Here is a 24,633-nt window from a genome sequence, read left to right as displayed (position 1 = left end):
ACATATTCATGCATGCATACAGTGCAGTAAAATAAATCTACATACATACAAATAATAGGGGCTGTCAGACAAGTAGTCAGCATGGTAACGAGTCACGATGAACAACCTTGTAAAGTTCAATAATACTTCCAGGACGCGTGGCCAATCGTACGAACAAACGAATTGTATGATGACTAGGCGGACAACAGGGCGTATGAGTGTTATATAAAGCGCATACAATTCTCTATACGAGTACATATGAATTCGTGTAGTATTTATTCCGTATTACACTTATGTGCACACATCCCTACACACACACATGCACTTACACATACATAGTACACATTATTTGTATATACGCTACACAAATACTGACTTGAATAGGTTAATGTAATGTTTTTATATAATTTTTCCCTTTAGTTTTTACTATTTTTAGAATTCTCACGGCATCAACTCCCCCATTGGCTTCATGCCGCTGGCTTCCGCAGCGTATGGACGAAGTTCGCTAAATGGCTCTGTGAAGGGGAAACTTGCAGTGCGAATGCATTGCACAGGACATTGTGGCACCACAATACTTCAATGTTTCTCACCCGCTACCTCGCCAACCAACAGATAACAAAACAAAAGACAAAAACACATAAAACATATACATGTGTACATATGTATGTATTTATTAAGCATGTATATTAAACGAAATTGAATTAATAGAGAAGAAAAGTAAATAATTGAGCAGAAAACAATGTGGGCAATTGAATCTCGCGTGACGCGATGCGGTGTAAAACGAGGTGCATACGAATTGGTTGACTGACTGTGACTACCGGCTGGCGACAAGGCGAATTAATCAAACAACGACGCAGACCCACATTGCGAGTATTTCCTGCCGACACACGCTGCGGAATAGAGCAAACGTCAAAGCACCAAAACCAGTTGTAGCGGTAAGGAAACACCAAAAATAGTTGGAAATTACAAAAACAAACAAAAAAAACATTGACAAAAACCAGAAAAATATTCACAACAGAGTAGCACGCTGGCGCCGTCAAGACTAAGTGCAGTGTGCTGGCGGCGCAGGATTCAGTCTATGAGTGCTGGGTGGTTGACTACTACTTGCAATCCACGTCGTATGGCAGCGCTTAGTTCGTGAGCGTGCAAAGTAAACATGATTAGCAGCAAGTTTTTGAAAGGGAAAACAGCAAATGTCATCGTCACTGCGAAAATTTGCGCAAACGAAGCAGCTCGCCCTCTTTGCTAACCTCGAAGCTACACAAATTGATTGGGAGGCGACACTGCGGTGTGTGTTGTCGGTACTTGGCTGGCGTCGGCAATGCTAACGAATGCGTTGATAATGACGGTAACGATATAGTTTCATGGCTAAAAGGCAAAGGAGAAAGAGCGATTAGAAGGAAAACGAGAGAGAAGGCGTATTGCTGCTCGCTAACAAAGAGGTGCCGTTTTTATGAGTGTTGCTACTACATCTCCATATGGTGGTGGCAATAGCAAAGTTTGTTGGCACTGTTGGCGTATATGCACACACATACACAAACACTGACGCACTAAATGTCCATGGTGGCGACGATTTCAATATATTTCGACGTCGATGGTGCCGGCAGACATTGGTTATTGTTGTATGGTTGGTGGACACCCTAAACGCTGACTCAACGGGTGTGCTGCTTGCTAATTAATTAATAATAATCTATCTATTTAATGCTATTTGAACATTTTATGCGGTTTTATTACTTTTGGACCCCTGCTTAGTACAGTAACCTGCATAGGTTGGTGCACCAACACAACTAGGTTTGGGAACCTACAATTTTTGTTTTATAACGTTTCTCAAATATAGGCTAAGAAGGGCATTTAGTAGTCACTTTTACAATGCGACTTCTAATTTGGTGAGTTTTGAACTAAGTATAGTGATATCAAGAAAAAGGGTGAGAGCACTAAAAATTGAAATACATTTTCAGATCCCCTTCTTCAACCTTTAAAAGCTTCTAATAGCAAGGAACAGTGTCGTTTCTCTATAAATAAGATTCACACTCATTTGCTAAATTTTCTATAAGTGAGATTCGAGCGCATTTATTGTATATGTTATTTATGACGTTTGCTAAATTTGCTGCATGAACGCACGAATAATCTAATAAACAAAAACTGTGAGATCAAGTCGTTCATTTCCAACAGCATACCTTTATAACGGCCGAAGATGTGCCTACATCACAATACCTTTTATTTCGATATTTATATATCTATAAATGAGAAAATGACACCAAAAAATTGTGAAAGCAGAACATCTATAAGTACATAACAGGGGAAACCCTCGTTTATACAGGTCGAAACACCAGAACATCTACCCTGTGAATGTGTAATAATAATAAGAATGGTATAGGTCGAAAGGTACTACCTCGCAATATTACATATTTCAAATGAGCCGTTAGTAAAGGTCAGGTCCTTAGACGCAGCCGCAATAAGCTCATCGTCATAAGGGTGCACTTTAGTGGAATGAATAATAAAAGAATGTTAAGTGCTTTTAGTATTTAATGAACGGAACATCTGTTTGTATTTGGAAGTAACTTCCGTAATAGTTTGCTTATGCTTATAGGCTGGCTTGCAGCGAGTGGGGGCCGAAAACCGATACTTATACATATATATGCGTATTTGTATATGAGAACATTTCCAAATATAAACGCTAATACTCATAGCACTTATATTTTTATTTAATAGCCTATCTATACAAGGCGGTTAATTGAAGTGATTTTGTGTCTCAATGAAAGTTTTTATAGTCCACCATTACAAATTACAACCTCAAACCATAGTAAGTAGAAGCAAAAACAGGTTGTATAATTAGCGGTTATCAATGTAATATATCAATACAAAAAAGTAATATGTACATATGTATGTGCACACCAAATGGGGCATTGGTTCTTGGAAGCAAATATGAGTTTTGGGTGATGAGTGGGTGTAGCACAAACGAAGTACTAATATTTGAGACACTCAACTACATTTACATACTCACAAATATGCATGCTTGAAGGACATCATTTTATAATTAAATACGTGGTGTCTGCGCGAAGCGCGTGTCATGACTGGGCATGATATATAACAAGGAATTCATCAAGCATTTATACACGTGCCTGCGGAACCTTGACGAAATGCACATAGTACTACAAACATATTTTATATAAATTAGAATATACTTTCGTAGCTACATAACAAGTATGGATATGTATGTATATCAGAGATTTTTTCTCTTTCTTTCTCTAAAAGAAAGCAATTTAGGAAGCCAATAGTTGATTGTTGATTAGGAAAACAAATATAACCACTGATGCAAAAAAAAAAAAAAAAAACACAAAAGCACATGGTTGACGACCTTAAAAGCGCGCAATCGGTGGAAAAACTGAAAATAAATAAAATTTTAAAACTATGGAATACGATTTTCAGCATGCAATATTTGGGTAGACTCAGTTTATACAACAGAACATGTCCAAAATGTTATATTCTCGCAATTAAATAATTGTTTGTTTGTTTGATTTTAGGCGTAGTCAATTTGTGGTCATTGTCCACCGCGATAGCATGGCGCCCGAAATCACGGAATACACGCAATGGCAGCTGTTACAAACCCGCTATATTTTTATTTCCATTTCACACGGAGCCTCCACCAACTTTTGGCCAATTTGCATGCTTTATTAAAGAAAATGAGGTAGGTCAAAATCGGGTCAATGCCACTAGTTTCCGGCACAAGAAAAATGTGCAGGAAGTTTAAATCACAGCTCTACTTGCGTTTCCTAAACTACACCTAACCAAAAAACTACAAAAGTATTTTGGCATTGTTGCTTTTAGATCGTCAATGAAATGTCAGGAGTCAATATTCAAATTTTGCGGTAATTTTATCTTATGAAGTGCACGTGAGCTTAGATGATGTAGACCATTCTCATTAATTTGTTAATACCTGTTTTTTTTTTCATTTCTAAACAGCTTGTGGAAAGGGAAATTGTATTGCTTGTAACAAATACCAGCAAAGCTTAAACTAAAGCATAATTATATGCATAAGTTTAGCAATGCCTTTAAGCCCAGTTTGCCGAATTTACTACAATATATTGAGGCGCAAAATTGGGGTGGGAGAACAAACACGCAATCAAAACAAATACAATAAAAATTCACCATAGCTGCTATACGATTTTTGACATTTTTGTGCAGCACTGCGCGTATAAACGCAATTTCCACCACGACAGCGCGATGTGGTGTCAGCTGTTTGATGACAGTCACATGACAGCTTTGGATCGATAAATTTTTCGCTCACGGGTTCGCACAAGCTTGAAAATATACTTTTTCAGGAAGATTTTTCTGCTATTTCGCAATATGTTTGTATTATGCTATGCATAGGAGGCGATTGCTAGGCAATTGAATTCTTTTCGCGCTTTAGTTAAGTGTCTGAAAATAATACAATTGATGCACACATGATCATACCAGCTTTCACACAAGCACCCAGAAAGTCATGTTTTAACCTTCAATGCAATGTCGCTTTATACACTTTATTCAATTTGTATCGCAACCTACTACATAATTGTGCCTTGATTGGGCAGCCATGAATTACATTGATCAACTAACCAACTAGGAAGACCATGAAAATTAGCTATTCCACAAACATTTGTTGCTCCCCTATATTTTTCGTTGCACACTCACACACACTTCTTATTGGACATTGGCACAATTTGGCACTTACGTTTTTACTTTCGTGTTTTCTGCGGGGCTGCGAAAACTCACTTTAACTGTCACGGAATTTTGTAAAACTAGCCGAGAATTTGTGCGATATGATGGTGCAACGAATTGGCGTTGGAAACTTTTCACTTACAATTTTCTATTGCCCAAAAATCAATCGACAAAGAATAACGACGGCAACGACACGACGGTCACAGCGACGGCGAGAAGACAGACTGTGCAGAAACTCAACACTACGAATGTGCGAGTAAAGCAGAATTTGTATGAGCACAAAATGAAATACAGAAAAATTCACGTGATAACATTCAGAAGGGAAATTTTCCTTGTGATTTGACATTTAACAGTTTGAGGTGCACTATACATGGTGGTTTGAAAACTCGACGATATGATGAACGCTAATAATTTTATTGAAAGGAAATATGATCATGAACAACGAAAAAGGGTAGCATATGAACTGCACTGAAGTAAATTAAGGGGTTAGGTGGGTTTCAGAGGTTGAAAAAAGAAGATTTTGACTATTTTTTTTTTAGTATAGAAAATCATATATTTTATTTAAACAATTCACTATATCTAAGATACATATATAAACAGTATCTTGTGAAATTTTTGTTTAAAAATTTCGAAAACTCAGCCGTTGGTACCTCATTTTCCTTGACGTCTCAAAAAAAATGCTCTTGCCGTGGACAGCATAACTCATTATTGGTTCATCTAAAATCAAAAAACCAAAAGAATTTCGATGGTACATGGATAAATCTCGTTGCTGTACGAAGGAAAAAAAAATCCAAATTTGAATTTTTTACATGCTTTGAACCAAAAAACACATTTTTTAGTGAAATTTTCGACATACATTGGCTCAAAAAAAATAGTTGTAATAAATAAAAAACAAAATCCTTCGTTCAATAACTAGATAATGTTATTTCAAAGATTTGTACAAAATTTGAAGTAAATCGCTTGGAGTTTTGAGATAAACACGTATACCTGCGAAGCGCTCAACTGACGTGGCCTAATTGGCGGAACTTCTGAAGGGTCTATCTCTTAGAATTTTACTCGGATCGACTTAAAATTTTAGGAGAGTATTTTAAACATACTATACTATTTAATGAGACAAAAAAACAAAAATCGATTTTTTGAAATTTTCAAACCCACCTAACCCCTTAAACAAAAGCTGTTTATGATTTAACTATAAAATTAAAGTATTCAATGTTCCTTTCTGATGTACATATGTGCTTTCTTTAAAATCTTAACAAGTTGCTGTAATTTTTTATTTTTTTAATTAAATAATAAATTAAATAAAAAAATAAATGAAAATATCAAAATGATTTAAAATGTAAGCTTTTAAAGTAGAAGCAACGAAATTCTACTATGCCTACAAAAAAACTGAACATAACTTCAATAAGCTGCACTAAATTGCCATTTATCATACAAAATACAAGTAGTTGCGTAAATAATTCAATCATTGCTGCGGCAACATAAAAGTAAATTCTTTCTGCAATAGATAGCCAGGAATAAATATTACAAAGCATACCTCTACTTATAGTAAAAACATGTACTTATGTATACATTCATTTAAGTAGGTATGTATGCATAGCACACAGTTATTGAATGCAGTTAACAAACTGGGGCTGTTTACACTTAAGAACATAATATCCCAATTAGGTCAAACTACATATAGTATCTGCGTTGCGTAATAGTTTCGAGTATGCTCATATTTTACTACTGTATATACATACATATTATATTACAAAAAATATACCTACAAAATTAAGTATTATGTTACAATATTACAAATATTACAATAAATATATGGACTTAACAAATTTAGTATTATGCGCATATTTCACTTATGTACAATATGTCTACATATGTATTATTACAATAAACATACTTAGAAAACTGATTATTAAATTCATTAAAGAAATTATAGAAAAATTTATATCAATAAAAATAAATCCTTTAATAATAAATACTTCATATAATTAACAATTCCCCATTAATAAATTTATTTATGAGCAGATCTGACTATATATTGACTTAAACAACATTTTCAATTTAAAATACATAAATATTTAACTGATTTTAAAATCAAGCGTTGAGTAGCAACTGTAGTGATTACCATACCGCAACTAATCTACCTACATACATACATACATACATAGATATGCATATGTGTAAAAAGTACATTTCCTTACATATGCACGTTTATGTGCACACACTTGCCCTTCTTTATTTATGTTCTGAACGTCAAAATAAAGGCATGTTTCAATTACCGTTAAATAAATTAAAAATGCAAATTCAACGATTTCGACCATCCATACTCGTAAAACCTGTATAACCTGACAGATCAACAATTGCGATCATCGTGCAATTACAAAAAACAAAAAAAGCAACAAAATAAAAATTGGTAACAGACAATTCCCATTGCAGCGCGCCACACTAACAGTACGGCACCACATTTCCTTTGTCAGCCACACGGATAGGGGGTCTGAGTGTTTAATTTCGCTATCGCTGGGAGTTTACATTTGCATTTGGATTTGCGATTAGTTTGGAATTTTCGAAAGTGCGGGTGCCCGTCGTGTATTCACATACTTATATTGTTTTCGAGTTGTTAAACGTACGTATCTAGAAATTTTTGATGAAAAAAGTTTAAATGACAAAACATAATATGTGAAACATTGGATAAAAAGTGCAATAAAAAACAATAACAAACAATCGACAACTAGCCTCGGCGACAGCGGCAAAACCTGCAGCCCGTATTGCGTACATGCCTACATAAATGGAACATGAGTACCTACCAGTATGTTTGTAATCGTTGATTGACAAAGCGGTTTCCGACATTCAGCGTCACAATCGCCAGCCTCAAAGTCAGTGGGACAGCCAGTGTGAACGTGTAATCCAACCCTACACGGGGCGGATACTCAGCAAAGCGCACTCGTGCAAAGTTATACATACATACATACATGTATGCTTATCACTTGTCGCATACAAGGCGTCCCGGTTTCAGCGTATTGTGCTTGCTTTTTATTTTTCTTCAATTTCTATTTCCATCTTCTCATGCGTCGGACTCCTTATGATAAATCGTTTGAGTACTCAATTGAAGAACAGTTTTTATGTATGTGTAAATTCCCATAAGCGGGTGTGCTTCGTATGTGTATAGAAATGCGTTCATGCTATTATATTATTTTGCCCTATAACCGTACATATACATTAAAATAAAAGGGTTTAAATTTAATTTTATTGAATTCTAAATCAAAAAAATACCGCAATACAACTAACTGTGACTTTTTGAACATTTCCTTTTATATGCGTAATAATTATATTGAAATCCTAAGGAGTCACCGGAGAATGTGGGAACAAGCTGCAAAGGTTTGTAATTAAATTAGATAAAAACAATCATTGCGGATGAAAGTGTGCAAACATAAATAAAGCATAAAGAGCATTAAAGATTTGTCGTGTAATAAGATCGAAGCATGCACTGAGATGCAGCGGCACTTGCTTTTGTTTGTCAACATTTGCTACATTGATGCCTTCATAGGCGTCATATGTGACTTATGTATGGATGTATGGTATATGCATATACACTAATGTTTGTTTGTTTCGATGTGTGTAGAATTTTTAATTGAAAAGCTGAGGAGCACTTTAAAAAGTCACAAATCGGCAAATTAGTAAGAGCGACGACGGCAATCTCGAGTAGAACCAAAAACAAAAAAACATTCGAATAAAAAAAAACTGCGAAAAAGAGCACAACAACGTTGAACTTCAAGTCGGAATCTCAACTTAAACTGATAAGACTGTGGCCACATTTAGCTGCTGAACGTTAAGTGGCTATTATTGCTGCATAAGTACTCACTCCGTCGTATGTATATTGCCGCCGCCGCCGCCGCCGTGTTGTTTTAGTTTGATATTAGAATTTTAACGCAAGTCTTGCGTCTGCTTCATTGTACGAGCAGTCAGACAGTGGCCCCTTCAGCACCACCTATTGTATACACGAAAGAACAGCAGAAAAACGCCACTTATCTAGTAGGAGAAGAACATATATAAATCGCATTCACCCATCAACTGGAGACGGCATTAATAGCTCACCGGTTACAAAGTGCAAATAGACTGCGCACAAACGCTGCGCAATACATACGCGTTGTCAGGAGGAGCACATTTTTAATTCTACAAAAGTGAAAGTGAAAAACAAAGCATTTGACGTTCCTACTGCTATTCCGAAAATGTTGTTAAATATCCTTTTTCTATTGCTGGCGTCATACCAAGCCACACAGGCGTTGGAAAATGGGCTAGCAAGGACACCACCAATGGGTTGGATGCATTGGGAACGCTTCCGGTGTATCACTGATTGCCAAAAATACCCGAATGAGTGCATAAGGTGTGTACCATATTTATATACGTATGTATGTATGTGCGTGTATAATAATAATAGTAAGCGAGTGTTGGTGCTAGATGAGCTCAAAAGCTCTGGTTTAAATCAAGTTCAGTGCAAATAAATTGCTTTCTACTGGTTATTGACCTTTATGAATTAAAAGTATAATAATAATAATTGAGAATTATGAAAAAATAAACTTTGACGAAGTTTGAAAGGTTTTTGACTTTTACTAATGACAATTCCATGTTATTTAAAAACCAGAATTAATAAAAATTCAATAAAAATGAGAGGAATGAAAAATGCAATTGATGCTACCTGATTAAATGACTGCCTGCACAGCATTTTCAAAATAAGTTTTATTTATTCTTACACATGAGAGTAGCAAAATCTAATAAATATTAAAAATCAAATAAAACAACAAATAAATAGATAAAAATTTAACTATAAACATTAAAAAAATGTTGATGAGTTATCTAAATACACTAAATAAAAACTGGAACATTTGAATAAGGAAGGATGAGCATTGCTAAAATTATTGCTGTACAGTTATTTGATCGTGTAATTCACATTTTCATTTACCAACACTACTTGCTATGTACAAATGTATTATGTAGCTTAGTTAATTCAGTTTATAAATTAAAATTAAATATTTACATCAAACAAAATAATGCTTTAGCTTCAAAAAATGCTTTTTGATCTGAAAATCTTTATAAATTGCTAACTATTACAATTTTTTAAAATAATCAATGCACACAACTCTCTTTTTATGCTGTCTGTTTTACATGATTTTGATATAACACGGTTCAGCTCATTAATAAAAATGTATACAAGACGAATCTATTAAAGGTGGTGGTGGTAAATCAGCTGATTTTTTTTTTTCTTTCACCGTGTCAATGTAGCTGTCTGTACAGAATGAAACAAGGCGAATTCATTCTTTGTTTTCTACTTTATTGTGACAATCAAACGTACAAAACATTATTGTTGGTCTGGTGCCACCACCTTTAGTGAATTCGCCTTGAATTTATATATGGAATTTTCGTTCTTGCGCGAATTTCAAAATAAAAACTGTTTTTTTTTTAAGAGTGCCTTATTAAGAAAACTTTTAAGTAAAGACACATACATACATATGATCCTACAAAAACGCTGCAATAAGTGCATTTTAGAACTAACCAAGTACGACTTTGCATTAAAATTTCAAAGTAATCTTTAGCTCGCGGGTAGCTGGATAACAAGTATTGTACAAGATGGCGCAAAATTAATCGCACAAATTTGTTTCTGAATCATTTGTTAATGAATTAAAAAATAATTGTTAAATGTTGGAATTCTTTATTTGACCTTTACGCGCTCCATTGCTTGTCTGTTTGCATGAGTATACTGCTGATGTCTTCTTTGCAAGTGACTGACGTACGGCACCTTTGTAAATATTATAAGCTTTTCGAAAGGGTGATTAATTTTGCGCCACCTTGTATAAACAACTTAAGAAAGCGAAACACAGTCGCTAATAATACGTTCACTTATAAGTAGATGATCTACTTTTTAGCGCTTAACTCAAAATCCGCAATTAAAAAGCTACATTTCCCATACAAAATTTGAGATTATAAAATAGTCCTAGATAATAACGATACTTTTTGACAAAAAACCCCGTGCTTTCTGTGTTATCGATAATTATTATTATTACGAATGTAAGGAGAAACATCAAAATAAAAACTAAAAGAAATGGATGCCGGCAAAGAAAACAGGTCTGTAAACATAATTCTAGTGAAATTTTTGTTAAATAATATTAATTATGGATTCATTTTACAGAAAAAACCGTGTGTCCATAAACGTTTTGTCCTCTTATTACTTATTATAAAATGTAATATAGAATATCCCATGCGCATTGCTGCCATAATTTTTGCAACCTCAGTAAACGTCGCATACGGGTTTCCTTAAACTGTTTATTATTAGCAGCCAATTGCGCAATTAAATTAGCTATACCTTCTCCTTATATTTTTTCATATCGTTAATAATGATTAAAGAAACCAAAAACACTGAAATATTCCACTAAAATAATGTCTATGAAGAAAAACCTCTCAAAGCAGTATTGACAGCTGATTGTCAATTTTGCAGGTAATCTGCCATATGTGAACGGGTAGATTAATTTGGCCGATTTATAGGTGATTAATGCATATGTGAACGTATTATAATAACAGGCTTTGTTACAATGAAAAACCTACAGAAGCTGTTAATAATTTGTATAAAACGCAAAAGATGGGCTGGACATATCTGATATATAATATGTACCGTTGACTGCCTTTTTGGTCCAGTCCGTAATGAATGTGCACGCTTGTTATCAAGTAGCGATGAATAGTTGAAAAATTGATGTTTATTCCTAATTTCAATTTCAATTGTTATATGTTTCGTAGGATTATTGCAATATATGGATTGAATTTTCACTGTACACTGTAATAAGAATTATTTAGTTTTGTTTTATACTCATAAATACATTAGTTAATATGGCTTTTATAATTATTTCTTTTGCACGGTTTTTTTTTAATATTTAGAGTTTTTTTCTCTCTATTTTTTTTTTAAATTTGTGAAACATATACCCAAATTTACCATATGTCGCATGTACTTTTTGCACGACTTTTTTTTGCATGTTTCTCTAAGAAACGCATCTACTGTGTAAAAAAGAGTTGGGGTATTTTCTAACAAATATTTTTTGATAATTAAATACCAAAATATAAAAAATTGTGTATTACCTATAATTTAAAATTAACGATTGTAACGATTTCTAACCAAAAACTGAGCCATAAAAAATTTGCTTCTAAAATTTTTTTTTGTTTTTTTTTTTTTTTCCTTCCTTCCATCGCTACTACGTGTGTGGTGATTTCACTAAAAATATCCCTCCTCTTCACTTGGATTTTTCCCTCCACCCCGGGACTGCTTCCGCATTGCTTCGAGGTAGAGGGCCAAGACGGCGTCCTAAGAAGGACACTTACTTACTCACCCTGCGTCTGTTTTGAGAAACCTATGCTCAATGCTCTTTAGCATAACTTTCCATTTCACGTATCTTTTTTCGGATAATATTCACCACGAAATTTGCGACGGCATTTCATTTTTCTTCGTCTATCATCATTTTCTCGATAATTTCTTCAGGTGTAAATACCCCAATAGCTCGTTGCAGACCTGTTCTCTCTATGTTCCACCTCTCGCATAAGGAAGGCGCTTCCAAAGTTTAAAAATAAATATTTGCAGTTCGTAAATTTACATTGCATGCTTCAATTCACTAGAAAATATTGACAACAAGTAGATATGTATGTACCATATATGATATTTAAATTATGATAAATAATTGTAATTACTAAATGAATTTCTAATTAAGTACAATAAATATGGACATACTCGTATGTATGTATGAAAGTACACATATGCCGCCAGCAATTGGAAGACAATTAGTAGGGCATCTCTCAAAGCGCTAAATTCACGACTCTTCTATAAGAATATATTATAGTATCTGTTGTTGTTATAATAGCATAAAAAATTAGCAATACATTTTTAGAAAATGCTATTGAAGTAACTTCCATTAGCGACATGAAAATCTGGATCATTGCGGCAGGATATACGCTTGACAATCATTACCTCAAGTCTATCGATGAATTGGTTCAAAATATATTTTGAGCTTTTTTTTGTTTTGAAATTATGTTATCATACTTTTTTTGTTTCATCTAATTTAATTTAGTTTAGTTGTAGTTTAAAATGAGTCCATTTTTATTTATTTTTCATTTAAGACGCCTTATTTTATTCAAAATTCAATTCAATTTTTTTTTTGTATTTGTTATTTTTTTTACCATATTTTTCTAATATAATTTATTTTTTTTTGCTCTTTTCTATTGTCATTTTCAAGTGAGAATCTCTTCAAACGCACCACCGACTTGCTGGTGTCAGAAGGCTATGCTGCTGCCGGTTATGAGTATCTCATCATTGATGATTGCTGGTTGGAGAAGAATCGCGATAATGCCACAAATAAATTAGTAGCCGATAGATATCGCTTCCCCAGTGGACTCAATCATTTGGCTGATTATGTAAAATTGATAATTTCTTAATATGCACAAATACATATATAAAATTGCTTTTATACAAAATACAATTTTTACCTACACACAGATACACGGTGCCGGCTTGAAATTCGGTTTATATCAGGATTATGGCACACACACATGCGCCGGCTATCCAGGTGTTATCAATCACATGGCATTAGATGCGCAGACCTTCGCCGATTGGGATGTGGATTATGTAAAATTGGATGGTTGCTACGCAGACACATCCACTATGGATGCAGGCTATCCGGAATTTGGTCGGTTGCTAAACAAAACTGGACGCCCAATGGTGTATTCGTGCAGTTGGCCAGTCTACCAAGAATACGAAGGCAAAATTGTAAGTTGCAATGTGGCATACATTTGAAGCATAAATTTCTATATTTACTCGTATTTATATGATATTTAATTTTTTAAGTGGTAATACATTTTTTCAATGCGCTCTTTCATTCAAGCCCGACTACGAGGCTCTCAAGGAGCACTGCAATTTGTGGCGCAACTACGATGACATTGACGATTCCTTTGAATCGGTTGCTAAGATTATGGATTACTTTTCGAAAAACCAAAACCGCATACAACCACATGGTGGACCTGGTCATTGGAATGATCCGGATATGGTGTGTAATAAGAATAACTGTAATATTTGCGCAATTTATTTTTACTGCTAATTCTGGGTTTTTGTGTTTGAATTTTGAATTTTTGGTTTGTTTATCACGCAGTTGATTCTTGGCAATTATGGTCTCAGTTACGATCAAAGCAAATTGCAAATGGCGGTATGGGCCATATTGGCAGCACCGCTGATCATGTCAAACGATTTGGCCGTTGTGCGTCCTGAAATTAAAGCGATTTTGCAAAATCGGTAAGTTTGATGGTTAATTTTTAAAGTTTTTGTTCTAAATTTTTATGCTGTTTCTTACTTTGCAGTGAGGTAATTGCTGTAAATCAGGATCCGTTAGGTATTCAGGGTCGCCGCGTGCTTATACAAAAAAACGTTGAAGTTTGGACGCGTCCAATTGCGCCAAGAAACGCTGCCGGGTATGTTATGGCAGCAAAAATATACATAAATTTATTAAGAGAAAAATAAAAATATTTAATACCTTTTTAAACTTATTCCCATACCCAATAAATTATTACTTATAAATATAATAATTATAAATTTTTATTTCGCTTTTCATAGTGACTATTCATATGCTGTGGCATTTGTCAATCGCCGCACAGATGGCGCTCCCTTCCCGATAGGTTTTATGCTAAAGGAGATGGGTTTACGCAGCCAGAGAGGCTATGATGTGGTTGTAAGTATGATATTAAAAAAAATTTATTTATCTAAAAAAAAATTTTTATTTATTTTAATATTATAATTGTGCATAATTATTGGACAAGATGATACTGAAATATAAATAATTTGCCTTGTTGAAAGCTGTGCTTATGGTATAAGGATATAAATTTCAGAATATCATTTAATAAAAAAGCAAAGTAAATGAAATTTTCGATTCGAACGATTTTTTTATGAAATAATGAAACATATTAAGGGGTTACATACGTCCAGCAGCGCCAAAAAAACTGTTTTTGGAAGGGATAACATAGAAATAAATATTAACAAATTTTATACATACAATTAAAAAAAAAAAATTATTATTTATTTTTCTTTACAAATATTAGTAATATATATAAAAAATCACGTGATCCAAAGTACAATGAAAAAAGTTGCTCCAGGGTCTGCATCATTTCTCCTTGAAATGTTGGTGGATCTGCAAAAAGTAAAATAAAGTTGTAGTTATAGTTTGTCGAGCCGGATTTTTGACTTTCGAAAAATTTTGCAATTTACGACATTTAAAAAAAAAGTATGCGTTTTAAGTCATAAATGCCACACTTTATGTTTATAAATTTTTTTAATAAAAATATCAAAATCCGGCTCGACAGATAGAGAAAACACTTTCGAATATTTAAAAAAAAACGGCATCAAAACATATTAAAAACTGTATGGGTTAACATGCAGACCGTGCCGGTAAAAATAGTTTCGAGAAAACCGAGTTTAAACTTTGAACTGTGCGCATCAAACTCCCATCGGGCAGTTACATTTTCTACCATAACTTTGTATCTATGGGGAATTTTTACAATCGACTTCCACAGAAATACGCCTAAAACTATAAAGAATAATAATCTAACCCTAAAACCTAAAACTATAAAGAAAAATAATTTTTTTGAAAATTCTGGATGTACTATGTAACGCCCTCACAATTCATTTTAGCAGCAAGCAATTTTAAAATTTTGCTTCTTTCTCTTCCTTTAGGATCTCTTCGATAAGACACAAAAATTGGGACTATTCAAACAGTTGGATACATTTGAAACTCGCATCATTCCAAATGGTAATATATGCAAATAAATCAAAATACAAAATGAAAAAATAGGTTTAATATGTTTTCTCAATCAGCGCTATTTTTTGCCTCCAGGTTACTGGGAGCACTAAATAACTATATGTATTTTCTGATTTTTTTGCTTGTAAAAATTATGATTTTCCCATTTTTTAATTGCAGGTGTCAACTTCTTCAAATTCACTGTATTGAATTAATTACTGTTTTATACATAATTATTATTTTATGTGTTTTTAACAAGTTTTTCCTTAATGTACGTTTGTACCATTTTTAAGACTAAACACTGTTACACAAAATGCTTTAATAAAAAATGGAAATATAAATGTATAAAATAAAAAAATCCATTTGTGTTTTTACTTATTAAATTAATTTCCAAGTAATTCATAAAAGAATGCTTAGCGATAGATAGAACTCCTTATCAGCGATCTCTAATTACATTACAGACACTTGCATTTTTCTTCACGGAAATTAACTACTATACTCGTACATGAACACAGGGATAGCGAATCCACGACGCACGATGCTAGAAGGGATACTGGGTGGTTCAATAAGTTTTGCGGTTCGATAGGTACACTCTTCATATGAACGTATGAGAAGTTTCACTTCATTATTTGCTTACAAGCCATTTAGTATCGACGAGTTATAGTACTGCAAGTATGTATATTTTCTACAAGGGAAGAAATCTAGTATCAGTATTATTTTTGGAAGGTTAAAGCAAAGGATGGGTGCCGAATTCGCAAACAATGGAACAAAAACAAACTTTCTCACCAATATTTAGAGCGTTTTCGAAAGGATAAAGTGGATTTTGAGCGTCAATTCATCATTATGGATGACTCTTGGGTCTATCACCATAATCCTAAATCAAAAGAAGAGGCTAAAGGGTTGTGTGAGACTGGTTCTTTGGCTCTGATACGAGTTCGTGTCCAGAAATGAACTAAGAAGGTGTTGGCATACATTTTTTGGAATGCGAAAGGAGTTTTGTTGGTGGATTACTTGCAAACTGGTAAAACAATAAATTGTGAATATTACTGTGGCTTTATAGGCCAGGTGAAGGAAGAAAATCGTAAAAAAATACCCAGCTTGCAAAAGAAAATAACTCATTTTCAGGACCACGCACCGTGGCACAAGAGCATTTTGACAATGCCTAAAATCCATTAATTAAACTTCGAATTGGTGGAACATCCACCGTACTCACCAGATTTGACTCCTAGCGACTTCCATCTGTTTCCAAAGCTAAAAAAGTTCATGCGTATAAAGCGTTTTTCACCAAATGATGTGGTCATAATAGCTGTGGAAGCATATTTTGCAGCCCTTCCAGATTCTCACTTCAGGGATGGAGTTCAAAAATTATTTTTCTCATCGAACCGCACAACTTATTGAACAACCTAGTGTGCACGAAATATGCGAAACTAAATAGCAAACTAAATAATACATTAATTGCAACACCTATTATAAATATTTCCAGTTACAATCATAAAAAAAAAATCGCATCAATTCCACATGGAATCACATGAAAGCAAAAAAAAAAACTCTAATTGAAAGCCTCACAAGCGGTTCGAAAATGATTAGTGGAATAGATTAAGGCGCCTTCCCAGCAACTCTCATTGAGTGAAGCTTAGATGCTTCCAGACTTGTGCAATGCTTTTCAAGCCGAGATAATGCATTAGCATGGCGGAAAAGCCGGCAAACATAATAGAAACGCTGCCTTGAAACTTACCCTCTTTCTGGATAGTAGGCTGGGATCAAAGCTCTTAGGTTGCTTAGACAGCTCAGTGTGAATCAGTACTGAACAAAGGGCATAATACAGAACTTAGAAATTGAGACAAAGCATACGAGTCTCTGTGGGTTTCTGGTTTTCACAACTCGAAGAGAAGCTAGAGTAGCTACTAATACGAGTTGTAGGTGGTCTAAGCTTTGGCATACCCTTGGTGAAAAGAGAACACAGAAGTTGAAGCTCTCAGAAATGAATATACATATGGCTTACTAGTAATCTATACTATAAAGGTGAATGTCTGTACGTTGTCCGCGCATCACTACGAAACGACAACACCAAATGACGTAAACATTTTTATACATTCATATTTTCACCCAATGAAAGTTATAGGCATGTTTTTATGATGAAACTCCCTTCCCACAGCCCCCAGGCCGCGCGACCACTCTCATTCGCCACTAATAATCGAATATTTGCTTAAATTTAATCTAAAACACCTTAGTTTTTCCTACTTCCCACTATTTATAGCACACTCTAGACTTCCTAATCCGCATAAGCTGTTCAACTATGACCCAAATGCAAAGTTCGAAAACGGTTTTAGATAGAAAATTAATAAAAATAATTTTGCTTGATATTTTTCTGATTGGTTGTTTTGATTTCATTCAACGAGGCATAGCAACGGATGCCGGGTATTGTAATATTATGGTTATTAATAAAAAAAATTTTTCTATGAAATTATTGTTTGTAATTCTTTTATATACTCGTACATATCCTAAATCCCTCAAAACTACTCCTACGCGAGCGGGGCTGCGGGTTAAAACTAGTATACTTATATTTACTCATCTGATAGCCAGGTTCGGATAATTTTTTTGCTGCGCTTATAGCATTTCCTGTTCGAATGCCGTACACTTCGCAGAATGCACATAAGAGTTTTCGGTAGGGCTGATTCGATTCGGCAAAAGTTCGGCATGGCTTAAGGACATATAGGGATAAGATTGGAGAATCTCACCTGAACACCGCAACGGACCTCCACGACCATCAGGTGAACTATTTTTATCTGATCTAATAATCTGGCGACCGCCGTAGCCGAGTGGGTTCGTGCGTGACTACCATTCGGAATGCAGAGAGCATAGGTTCGAATCTCGGTGAAACACCAAAATGAAGAAAACATTTTTTCTAATAGCGGTCGCTCCTCGGCAGGCTATGGTCCCTTCCAGGAACTAGGAATTCAATTCCTTAAACTTGTATTGGTTTAAAAGAATTGAAGTGGCTTTAAATTTGAGTAAATAAAACTTTACTGTAACGCATTTCTCTTAAGTTCTTCGAGCATTAAGTTTGTAGCACCTGTTAATAAACATTAATGGTATGCGCACAATAAAAGATTCTTCATTCCTGCTGCACATACAGGATGATCTAAGTCCACTGAAAAATATAATTATAAAATAAACAAAAACTAAAATCTTATTATTTATGGAACACGGTTTCCTTCATACGACTATGTCGGCTAACCTCGCAGTAATGCTTTGTGGCAGACAATTCACCGCATTAACAGATTGACGGTGACTCGAATTATTATCTTAAAATTTAATGGGCAATAGAATTTCATACGAAAAATTATTCTAAAAATTCTCATTATAAATTAAAATTTTGGAAAAAATTGCACATTTTTCATAATTTTGTTGACAGAGTTTGAAAAAACGATGTATTAGCTTGAGGAATAAGTTCGTAGCGTTTTTTCCGAAGACTTGTATTTAAACAAAAAACAATAAATATATCAATAGTTAATTAATTACATATTCGCCGTTTCTATTTACAAGCTCTTCCCACCTCTCGACCAATTTGTTGATGTTCCGACAAAAATCGCCTGGTTTGGTGTCAAAGAAGTTGCTAAGCCAGTTTTTAAGGACCTCTTTGTTATCGAAATTAATGCTCTTCATATTTTTTTTTTTTTTTTTTTTTTGTATTCATTTTTATTGTAACTAGTTAACAAAAATAAACTAACGAACAATTTTCTTCGGTTTTTGAATGATACAATTAATATGATGGTGCTTTGCACAAAACTTGCAAAGGAGTTGATTACTTCATATGGTTTGACAGGGAGCGGAAAAGATGGTAATCGGTCGGTGTAAGGTCTCGAGAATAAGGCGGAGGCTGAAGGACCTCCTATTCGAGCTCTTGGAGTGTGCCTTTGGCTACTTGTGAAACATGGGAGCTGGCGTTGTCGTGAAGGAGTATGGTTAGACCCTGTCGATCAGATCTTTTCAGTCGCAGTGGAATAGTCTCATCGACGTGTTGTAGTTGGGCATTGGAGAGCTCCTTGTTGACCATAGCATTCTTTTCGAGCATCTCCTAGTTCACCATGCCCTCCCAGTCACTCCAAACGCATATCATGATCTTCTTTGGATGGAGATCTGGCTTGACTCTCAGCTTTAGCGAATCCCCTGGAGCCATCCACTCCTATCTTTGCATATCGCATATGCATGTATAGGCACCGTTTTTCAGCTCCCTTGACGATAAGGTACAAAAAGCTTTGTCATAAGCGTGTTGCTCGATGTTGAGAAGCAATTTGAAGGCGACTTTCTTTGTATTTTTTCGTTGAACTCGTGAGGCAACCAGTCTCCCAATTTTTCGGTAAATCCCATTGAATGAAGATGATTGATAATCGTTTTATGGTCGCAGTTCATTTTTGCTGCCAATTTACGACTGGTTTGACGACCGTTCTCTTTCAAAAGTGATTTGACACTTTCTTCATCGAACTCAGAAGGCCTTCTGCTGTGCCACGTGTCATCGACGTCAAAGTCGCCATTTTTGAACTTTGCAAACCATTTCCATGCTGTAAACTCGTCAATGACACTTTCTCCATACACGTGGCAAATGTCCTGGACTGCTTTGGTAACTTTTTGACCTCGATGAAAAACAAAGAAGAGTAAGTGCCGAAAATTTTGAGTTTTGCCTCTTGGGTATTCCATTGCTAAGCCTCAAGACTGATGAAGAATTAAATAACTCAAAAATACAATTAACATAGTTTTATAGAGCAGAAAAAGTTCTATCGAATGAATACTTAGCCTTTGCCAAACAGCAAACAAATCGTTGTAAAATAAAGAAAATATCAAAACGCTATGAACCCAATATATAGTTTTTGTTGTATAATGAGCTAAACTTTTATGAAAAAATAATTGACATTAAATAAACCATTGCACATCTATTTTATTGTACCTGAGTGTATCTTCTTGCATAAGATTACCGAAATTAGCGCACGAAACGATATGTATGATACGGTTCACAATCCTGCGGTAACAAAAGATGAACCAAGTTGAAAGCCATAGTTTCATGCCTCTATAAACTGACACACTCCACAGATGCATTGACTGTTCGACAATCAATTTCTTTTGTCAACGTAGCTACCAAGATGAAAATGTACCTGTACCAAAACATCTTTTCATTACAGCCCAGACAGGTGCGGCGGCGTTAATCGTGATTACAGCGCAGTTAATTCTGATTAAAATTATAGTGTGACAGACGGTTGTTACGCGGATTAGTGAACAGCTGATTTGTTCATTGGATAGTTTTGTCAGTAAAAGATGGATCTTATACGACAAATACAGGTATTAGCTGCCCTGATACTAAAAAATAAATATTATTGTAAATTAAATTTAAAAAAATTAATTAAATTAAATTATTAAAAAAATCTTAATTTGCTATTTCTCAAACTGCTGCGCAATGTGCGAATGTGTTACCGCAAACTAGCATTGCATTCTGTAAAAGTTTCATTATTTTTCATTCCCAATAGATATTAACTGCCATTTTCCGGCAATGTTGCCATCGAAAATTACCCTAACCCACTTAAATTAAGAGAATTAAATCTATTTGTCAACCCGCATTAGTTGTCGTTAATTCCGATTAACTCCACCGTCTGTCTAGGCTATTAATCGCACTTCTTGAGCAAAAGTGCACCCATTTTCAGAAACAAAAAAAAAAAAATTATTCTCCGTGGAGGTCACGATTATGAGCGAAAACAAGCTGTAAGTGAAAAAAATAATTTACGATAGAAAAACATGCTTTTGTTTGGACCACCCTGTGTGAACATATGCAAGCATGTTTCAATTTTAATTAGAATAGCTAAGAGGCATGGAACGGATGAGTTCGTTAGTACTACATACAGTGGCACACTTAAAAATTTGACTTCTTAAAAATCATCATATTCAATGTTGCATTTTGTTTTTGATAAGCATATGCGAATGTTCGAAGCTTTTTATATTTTTAATTAATAGATGAGTGCTCTTCAGTTAATGAAATCAAATATTCTTAAAGTACACAACAGATGGTACTTGTTAGTGTTTAACTTTCTATTAAGTTCAACAACACCACAATTAGAAATGTCTGCTAAATTATCCGACTCATGATAAAATCTTGAATGCGTTTTTCTCCTTTTTGTGTGCATATATACATTTATAGAACATACAAGGTGGCGCTAAATTATACATCCAACTTTGTTTCTAAATTACATTTTTACTATATAAAAAGAAAATATTTTAAGTGATGGAAATTTTGATTTTGACTTTTACGCGCTCTGTCGCTTAATTGTTTGTGTACTGCGGCTGTTTAGTTTACAAGTGTCAAATTGAAATACGACAATATTTGCATTTCTCATTCCCATTCATCAATTTGGTTTCGGAAAACAGCATTCAATGCTCGATCAAATACACAGAGTCGTAAGCCCCACAGAAAACGCTATGAAAAAGAACGGCTGTACTCAGCCATTTTTCTTGATGTATCGCAAGCTTTCGACAAAGTGTGGCACAAAGGGCTCCGCAAAAGCTCAGGTACTTTTGCGTAAAAGTACGAAAATGCATATACGTATCTAAAAACTATAACCCAGGTGTTATCAAGGCTATCGCTATATCTCCTGTATACAAAGTACCAACGGCCTACCAACGGCAAATCATCAAGTCACTGCAACATTTGCGGATGACACTGCCATACTTGCAGTAGATGACACTATCGAAAATGCAACAAATAAGGTACAAGAAGCTGTTCACCTTATTGTAACATGGGCTGAAAAATTGAGAATAAAACTAAACGAAAGCAAGTCATAACATATCGCACCCTAAATACAAAAGGGTCACAACTTAAAATTTTCCACACTCGAGCTTGACTTGTTTACAGTAGCACAGAAAACAAACTATGTGACATATCACGCTGAAATTCGCCATGTAAGCTTATACCAGTCCTACCAAAAAACAAAAAATGTATTTTTGCCATATGTCATCCGCGGACCGTTTTATTGATAACGTCTCATTCATATTTGAGCAGAAGTACATTTTGAGTTGTGACCCTTTTGTATTTAGGGTGCGATATGTATAGTCTTTTCCCTAAAAAACGATACTTACAAATCAATCGTCATCGGTAGTCAATAGTGCCATACGACGACGAGGCCAAATATCTGATACCAAACTGCGCTGGAAAGCTCTTGTAAAAAAACGAGAAGAGTTTGACTTGAAATTAAATATGCTAATATATATTATCTCATTGGTAGGCGCTTCGCAGGCTTATCAATCCGCAACAAATTACTTATTTACAAACAAACACCAAGACCAATTTGGACTTGAACGATAACAATTTTGGGGATGAGCTAGCCAAAAGCACATCACCTCTATCCAACGTCTGCAAAACAAAATGCTGCAGAGCATAGTAAACGCGCCATACTATGTATATAAGGAATAGCGACCTTCATCGTGATCTTGGCATAGCAACTATGACTGAAGTAACGTAGCAATTTGCCATGACAAACAACGACTAAAATATCACATCAACGATGAAGTATCCAGTTTACTCCGGTTGAATTCTTCGTAAAGTCGTTTAATCACACAACGGGAGCAAACCTGATGGAATGCGAGAAGCGACTATATTGTCAAATTCTTCTTAAAACAATTTAATTATAAAATGAAAACTGGTTATTATTATCCTTATTATTAGGTTATGCCAAAAATCGCCTGGTATGGTGTCAAAGAAGTTGCTAAGCCAGTTTTTAAGGACCTCTTTGTTATCGAAATTAACGCTCTTCATATGGTTTGACAGGGAGCGGAAAAGATGGTAATCGGTCGGTGCAAGGTCTCGAGAATAAGGCGGAGGCTGAAGGACCTCCCATTCGAGCTCTTGGAGTGTGGCTTTGACTACTTGTGAAACATGGGAGCTGGCGTTGTCGTGAAGGAGTGTGGTTTGACCCTGTCGATCAGATCTTTTCAGTCGCAGTGGAATAGTCTCATCCGCGCGATGTGGTTGGGCATTGGAGAGCCTTGTTGACCATAGTATTATTTTCGAGCATCTCCTAGTTCACCATGCCCTCCCTGCCACTCCAAACACATATCATGATCTTCTTTGGATGAAGATCCGGCTTGACTCTCGACTTTGACGTATCTCCTAGAGCCACCCACTCTTTTTTTGCTTCATATTAATGTGTAGGCACGATTTCTCATCTTCCGTGACGATTCGGTACAAAAAGCGCTGTTTATGACCGCGTGTTACTCGATGGTCGGCGAGATGCTGTGAAGCAATTTGAAGGCGACTTTCTGTGTTTTTTCGTTGAGCTCGTGAGGCAACCAGTCTCCCAATTTTTCGGTAATTCCCATTGAATGAAGGTGATTGAGAATCGTTTTGTGATCGCAGTTCATTTTATCCACCAATTTACGACTGGTTTGGCGACCGTTCTCCTTCAAAAGTGATTTGACACTTTCTTCATCGAATTCAGAAGGCCTTCTGCTGTGGGACGTATCATCGACGTCAAAGTCGCCATTTTTGAACTTTGCAAACCATTTCCGTGCTGTAGATAGGCGAGTCTTTCTCCATATACGTGGCAAATGTCCCGGACTGCTTCGGCAGCGTTTTGACCTCGATGAAAAACAAAGAAGAGCAGGTGTCGAAAATATTGATTTTCTGGGTATTCTATTTCTGAGCCTCAAAACTAATAAAAAATTAAATTACTCAAAAATACAATTAAAATAGTTTTGTAGAGCAGAAAGAGTTCTATCGAATGAATACTTACGCTTTGCCAAACAGCAAACAAAAGAAAATATAAAAACGCTATGAAATTATTCCCCAACCCAATATATACTAGGCGCAATTGTACAGCGTTTCTACAAAATAAATAAGAATCGTTAATAAAAAAATTAAAAAAATGTAGAAATAAAATAGTTAAAAAAAAAAATTTAAAAAATTATAAATCTTCCTATAAGGTGATTAATTTAGCTCCACCTTGTATATGGATGTATGTATGTACATGTTGTGTATAGTATATATTAGGCCGGGTCGATTTGTGGGGAGGCAAAAAAATTGCCCATTGCTCTGTGAAAATTGGGTCGAACTTTTTAGTTTCTTTTCTATAACTCACTTAAATTAATTTTTTCATTTACATATGTTCTGGCT

At 34.9% G+C, this 24,633-nt stretch overlaps 2 protein-coding genes across 3 annotated transcripts in view; one reads left to right on the top strand and one right to left on the bottom strand.

The window, feature by feature from the left end:
• Positions 1-4,961, bottom strand: part of LOC129246426 (V-type proton ATPase subunit C) — a 43,996-nt gene extending 39,035 nt beyond the window's left edge. Inside the window, exon 1 of the mRNA XM_054885244.1 lies at positions 4,691-4,961. The gene's annotated coding sequence lies outside the window, so the exon portion shown is untranslated. The remainder of the gene's footprint in view (positions 1-4,690) is intronic.
• A 2,067-nt stretch (positions 4,962-7,028) lies between these two features.
• LOC129246425 (alpha-N-acetylgalactosaminidase) lies at positions 7,029-15,817 on the top strand. Of its 2 annotated transcripts, none has more exons than XM_054885243.1 (10): positions 7,029-7,297; positions 8,294-9,055; positions 12,939-13,116; positions 13,199-13,468; positions 13,584-13,745; positions 13,848-13,987; positions 14,053-14,163; positions 14,306-14,420; positions 15,419-15,494; positions 15,663-15,817. In XM_054885243.1, exons 2-10 carry the CDS (start codon positions 8,901-8,903, stop codon positions 15,695-15,697), a joined length of 1,242 nt encoding a protein of 413 aa, XP_054741218.1. In that variant the 5' UTR covers positions 7,029-7,297; positions 8,294-8,900; the 3' UTR covers positions 15,698-15,817. The 2 variants fall into 2 exon arrangements, with proteins under 2 accessions (XP_054741218.1, XP_054741217.1); XM_054885242.1 differs by having other exon boundaries at positions 7,029-7,480.
• Positions 15,818-24,633: the final 8,816 nt, after the last annotated feature.

This window comes from Anastrepha obliqua, chromosome 4 (assembly GCF_027943255.1).
Source record: "Anastrepha obliqua isolate idAnaObli1 chromosome 4, idAnaObli1_1.0, whole genome shotgun sequence".
NCBI lineage: Eukaryota > Metazoa > Arthropoda > Insecta > Diptera > Tephritidae > Anastrepha > Anastrepha obliqua.
This window is presented reverse-complemented; position numbering and strand designations above follow the sequence as displayed.